The sequence below is a fragment of the Dicentrarchus labrax genome, unplaced genomic scaffold (assembly GCF_905237075.1).
Source record: "Dicentrarchus labrax unplaced genomic scaffold, dlabrax2021, whole genome shotgun sequence".
Classification (NCBI taxonomy): domain Eukaryota; kingdom Metazoa; phylum Chordata; class Actinopteri; family Moronidae; genus Dicentrarchus; species Dicentrarchus labrax.
Window position 1 is genome coordinate 9,255,354 of NW_026136717.1, and position 6,128 is coordinate 9,261,481.

Consider the following 6,128-nt stretch of genomic DNA (forward strand, 5'->3'; position numbering starts at 1 on the left):
CAACAAATCTCAACAATCATCAGCTGAATTCCTTTTTCATGAAGTCATTTTAATTCCAGTCTGCTTGTTTGTGGAGAATTCCAGAAAAACGCGTCCCGCAACCTCCGAGCAGAGCGCGCTGCTTACGTGTTTGCATATATCTACTGTATATATAAATAGACAGATGGATAGATCGTGATATGGTTTTAAGGTGGACATTTTTTGCAGTGCACGGAGAGGATTTTACTATGTGCGCAGCCAGACCCCGCCTGCTCCCCGCGCGTCACTGGCGAGTAGTGTGGACGCGGAGTCACTCCCCTGCCTACTTTTAATAGCTTTGTCATGTGATGGAAAGCAGTTGTAAGACAGGTGCCCTCGGTTCATTCTCGGCGAGGGGCAGCAGTTGCCTGTGTGAGAGCGAGTGGGAAGCGTGTGTGGATTTCTTTTTTACTTGATTTTCTTTCCTTTTTTTCTTTTTTTTCTTTCTTTTTTTCTTTTCCCGGACCGTCATTCAGTGGCTGGATGGCGTGGGACAGGTGTAACCAGGACTCGGTGTGGAGAGAATTAGAGGTGAGCGCATCTTAAAAAAAAAAAAAAAAATCTTTCTAGCCCTCTGGACTTTCTTTTTTTCCCTCCTTGGAACGATGGACAACACTGACTATCCGAGACAGTGATTCTGCACATAAAGTCTCTCGCTGCCTGCTGCTCTGCTGGCTGGCTGGCTGCTGCTGCTGCTGCTGGCGGTGGCATGCCGCCGGTGTAGTGCGCGTCTGGACGCAGTTGAGGATGCAGGGGGATATACAACACGGGAATATATGACAAGTGGAGGGGGAATGTGCGGGAATCTCCCTTTTTCACCTCAGTTAAAGATGTAGTTGTTGTAATTGGTGCACAGGCTCGGGGGGACCCATTGCTTTCCTCGTAGGATCTCTGTTCAGTCGGAGCGAGTGCTCGCAAAGCTTTTGGCGGATATCTTTCCCAGCCGCGGACTGCACGCGCTCCGGTGCCGAGAAGGTTTTTCATGCCTAAATGACTGAAATGTCTCAAAGTCAGGTATTTGGCTGACGCATGAAACCCACTGACGATAACAATCCCTTTGATGTGCTGTGTCGGGATAGCGCAGGTTGTGTTCTTATTTTCTTTTTTCTTTTTTTTTAAAAAGGCGAGAGCAAAGGTTGTCCACACTGACTGACCGCTATCTGGCATTGCGCAGGAGCATCATAACACTAACCGGTTACCGGGCACGTCTGTGTGCCAACATACCGGCCGGAGGAAGCGTTGCGCTGGCTGGAGAGCAACATCGCATCCAGCCAGACTTGATCATGTTATGTTTTGTGCGTATTTCACTGTCTCCTGCGCCTTTTGGTAAAAAAATAAATAAAAAATCTGTTTGAGCAAAGTAATCAGCTCCAAATCGCTCCCTCGTCTGTTGAACCTAGTTTCTAGAACCATTCAGATAATAAAGCACATCAAAAGGATACTTATTCGTCCCCCCACACATTTTCCTAATTTACCAGGTCTTGTTACTGACATTCAGCTCTACCTGGCAGTACCTGTGTACTTGGCTGTGCACAGGAGCTCAGTAATGCTTGAGGAAAGATTCTCACTACATGGTGTAGACTGCAGTCTGGCTGCATATGTGTGGTTATGTAGGCTGCGTGATGAGAATATGAGAAGGGGGGAAAAAACTGCCTTTTGCTTCATAAAAGTAAGGGTGTGTTGTTTCCCACAGATTTAAGGGACTGCTTTTCATTCGGATGCACTCCTTTTCACTTTAATCACCGGAGCATACACGTACTCTGTCACTTTCAGCCAGGTAGGCTTGAGGGGCGAGCGTCTTCCTCTCCGTTTGGACTGCGATAGCGTTTATCTCCCCACTGTTAATCCAACAAATGCACGCGTTTTGTTTGAGCTCCTTTTTCGACTCGTTCTACGAATGAAATGTATGCACGTAGACTCAATAATAAAAACCTTGCTTTTGCAATGACAGAACTCTTATCCAGCAGCTCGCTCCTCTCATAATCTTCCCCTAGCAGGTGCTTTTATGTGCGATTCGTGCGTAAATCACTGCAGCGCTGTGGTGCGCCCCGATTGTCTGTCTGGCGGCGCTATTTCATTAGTTCACCAAGAAGTCCATAAGATAATTGGGAATAGGACGTCCAGCCTCTGAATATCCTAACATCTTTGCTGCCGTTTTTTTTCCATTCCGTGCCTTGTCAGACTGGATCACCAGAAGGGTGGGGGGGAAGCCTGAGACGCAGTAGTCTGTCCCCGTCGCTGTTCCGGTTGTAACATAACGGATTTGGCTCATCATAGTCTCTAAGTCATCGTGTGTTCGTGTTGGTGCGAACCCGACGACAGATGAACTGTGACACCGGTGTCTGGGCGGTTTTTCCTACTTGGCACAGCATCCGTCTCCCAGCTTTGCCCTGAGCCGAACCCGGCTCTCATCATCCCTCACTCTGCAGGCCGAATACCTCCCGGCTTTGCCCGAGGATATCTATCATATATCAGTCTTAAGGCCATCCCGTGGCGTCCGTACATCGCTTTGCTTGTTGTCAACCAAATTAGTAGAGTGTAGCCTATTAGACAGCCAGACATAGAGCTGTTTTCTCAGGCTTGGATTTGCATGTGCACAGTCACAGAGTGTAAACACGCCTCGACTCTGCTGTGTTTTTAATGATCACTGACTGTAGATCTCAAAGTTTTCCCACCTTGCACAGAGTAGGGTCTGCCTGACTGGTCATTTTAGCTGTTGGTTTCATGCCTGGTGGTGAGGGGGTGGGGGGGGGTTACATACTGAACTGGGTACATTATCCATAATGATGGGGATAATTAATACTGAGCAACATCATGGAATACGGATTTGGTAAATCTCCTTCATTTAAAATGATCTTGCAAAATCAGCAAAGCCTTGTAAACCTGCCCCCCTCTCCGCTGAAACACCTTTCACATCACCAAACCCCTCATTTCCAGTCTAGAGCCCCCCCCCCTCACCTACAGCCAGAACAGAGCTGATGATTTGTGTGGGGAGGAAGCAGGCACAGCTGCCACATACAGTACACATTGGCTAGATTACATAAAAGTGGCTGGTGAATAACAAAATGTCAACAGGCAGCATTTAGCAGCACGGAGGCCAGCACCAATCTCAGAGCTCGGGGAGTGATGGTGGGAGGACACGGTGTGCTGTAGGTTGAGTACAAGCAGAGTGGAAACAGGTTGCAGGTCTGAATGTTGCAAAACCAGCCTGTGAAAAACTGTTGTGATCATTTTTAATCAATAGTGTGTCACATGAAAGGGGCAGACATATTCCAAATTGTCAAATGAGGGAATTTGGAACTTACTTTGTCGTCAACATGAAAACCTTTGTGTTTCATATCCTGTAAATGTATGGATTTCCTTTGTTTCGGACTCAACAGACGGTTGACTCCTGTCCAGATTTTGATTCTACCAATTGTTCTCAAACTTGGCACAAAGAATTCAGTTTGTGATTTGCATATGAAAGAGATGTAATCTTTTTTTTGTCTGACTATCCTTGTCGTTTTCTTTCTCTCCAGTGTGCTGCCTTGGTTGGTGAAGACCAGCCCCTCTGTCCAGACCTCCCTGAACTTGACCTCTCAGAGCTGGATGTCAGTGACTTAGATGCAGACAGTTTCCTGGGTGGCCTCAAGTGGTACAGTGACCAATCAGAGATCATTTCCGCTCAGTATGGCAACGAGGCATCCAATATTTTTGAGGTAAGTGAAGCTTACAGTAGTTTTTTTTTTTTTTTCCATCACAGCATCTTGCGTATTACGTATTCAGCAACCCCATCAATACTTGTTATTTATTGCATGGAAAGTTGCTGTTTCTAAGCAATATGGTGCTATGGAACATCTTTGCATCCACAGTGATTTCACTATATGGTCTCCCAGGGTTCAGGAGTGAGCTAGAATAATAACATGCCCTAGCAAACACAACACGCTATCGCACCCTTGAATGTGAGCCAAACAAATGTACAACTGCTACCAGTTTACAAACATGCTTTTACATTGCTCCGAAGTACAAAAGGGGAGATAACGTGAAGAACGATAAGCCTCAGGAGGACCTTTGTCCCCTTGTTTGGATCCTGGCTGCGACGGTAGGCTCCCTTATCAAAACTTGGAGCATTTATTTCTGCCCAGAGTCAGTAATGCGGGAGACATCTGAAAGAGCGCTGTGGTAGTAAACTCTGGACACCGCGGCTATATTGCAAAACACTTCTCAAAGGTTGGAGTGTAAAACTTTAATCTTTGCTTCCCCCTCTCACTCCCCTGTTTTGTTTCTCTCTGTCTCCGCTTATCCCTCTTTCTCCATCTGACTCTCTCTTTCTGTTCTCACCCGGTGACAAACGAAGTCCACAGAGGGTGATGATCTGGCCAGGGCCATAAAGCCATCGGTCTTGGGACTGACTTCCAGTCCCCAGTTCATTATAAGCCTTTATCAGTGCCAGAGATAGACAAGAAAGACTGAGATTGGATGCTTTAGCCTCGCCTCAGGAGGAATAACCCTGTCTGAGGGTGTGTGTGTGTGTGTGTGTGTGTGTGTGTGTGTATATGGTCCTGTCATGTAGTCACGTTTTCGGGGTCTCTGTTGTGTTTTTTTGTGTATGTGTGCGTGAGTGTGTGTGCCTTCTCAGTGGTTTTGCAGGCAACAGTTGATAAGAGGCTAAATTCTTTCCACGTTTGACCTCCTTCGTACCACGGCCACCTTTTTCAGAGTCTCTTTATATCACCACACATTCTACCTCTGGACCACCCCTACACACACACACACACGGGAAGGGGGGCCTTAAGTACTAGCTGGTGTGACCGTGGCTCCTCTGTCGTCTGAGAGTGATATGGCTTGAAGCCACCGAGTGGCTCTGGGGATGGATAAAAATACCAATGAGAGTGTGTGTGTGTGTGTGTGTGTGTGTGTGTGTGTGTAATTTTAAAACACAATGGAACTCAGCATCCACTGAGGACACTGACAAGGGAACGAGCTCTGAGCAAGAAGCTGTGTGTGACTTCCAATGTGGGAAAGAGCTTGTATTTGTGTGCCTGCATGGTGCACATGCTCCTGCACACCAGCGCACGTGTTCGCATCCACACGAATACAGTACATTGCAGTTAAGCTGGTGATGTTTTCACACACTCAACAAGCCAGCAGTTATTGTATTATGCTGAGGGTAAGGAAAGGCTTCTAATCAAGCAAAAACTGGGATTTCAAAGAAAGTAATACATTTCCCTGACCAGGGATTTTTTTTCTTCCATCTTTGGAAAGTTTCAAGTCACCATATGAAGTGCTCAGTTCATCATACGGCAGGACCCAGCTAATCCTACTTAATCTGACAGGGGAAAGTTTGCTGCTCGGCAAGGATCAAAAAGCTAGGGCTGCAGCTGTACTTCCTGCGCCCCCCTGATTGGCCTCCACACAGGGCAGAGAAGCATCCAATCAAAAGTTGAAGATTAGAGAACATGTTAATTAGTGTTAACTGGACAGATTTAAAGCCTGTGTGTGTATTCTTTGTTTTCTTCCCTTCCTTATTTATTCACTTCACAAATCAGTGTGTGGGCGTGTTTTAATAAAAATCATGTGGCAGATTATCAAGGCTGCCCTGAGTAACATGTGTAACAGCTGCATGCAGCTGTCAAACAGGGGCCCCTCTTTTAACAGTCCCCATCAAACAACATGCTCCCTGGAATTTTGAACTGGCTTTCATTAATTCAAGTAAGTCAACTGTTGAAATGATTTGCAGCTTGGACGGAAAGACAAACGCCTACTGTTTTTCTTGGGCTTTTATTCAGGTAGCAGTTCCATGTGACGGACAGTAGCAAATGAGTAAACGGAGTTTGACTTGGTTATACAGTACAGTTGGGGCTGGAAACATTGTTGACACATCATAGAAGGTTTTATTTGATAATTACAGGGACAATGGAAACTGTTCACACCCTGTATAAGCAGTGTAAGTGTACGTATGAATGTGTATAAGTCCATGTTTGCATCTGTGTGTGTTCTGTTCCCTGAGCAGCATACGGCCTAAGATCACAAGCTGTCCCCTGGCTGGCCTTCTGCTCCATTCCCTGCCACTGTCCCAACTGTCCCTGACACGAAATGTGGAGAATGATACACCACAACCCCTCTCTTGT

The 6,128-nt window shown here is 46.4% G+C and overlaps 1 protein-coding gene across 5 annotated transcripts in view; it reads left to right on the plus strand.

The window, feature by feature from the left end:
- The first annotated feature begins 301 nt into the window (after nt 1-301).
- The window catches only part of ppargc1a (peroxisome proliferator-activated receptor gamma, coactivator 1 alpha), a 37,993-nt gene continuing 32,166 nt past the window's right edge, over nt 302-6,128 (plus strand). For 3 of the 5 annotated variants that reach the window (XM_051429129.1, XM_051429131.1, XM_051429134.1), the window contains exons 1-2: nt 302-549; nt 3,537-3,716. In XM_051429129.1, coding sequence (XP_051285089.1) covers nt 502-549; nt 3,537-3,716 — 228 coding nt within the window. In that variant the 5' untranslated portion in view covers nt 302-501. Of the gene's footprint in view, nt 550-735; nt 1,033-3,536; nt 3,717-6,128 lie in introns of those variants that run through there. The other 2 variants (XM_051429133.1, XM_051429132.1) reach the window with 2 other exon arrangements.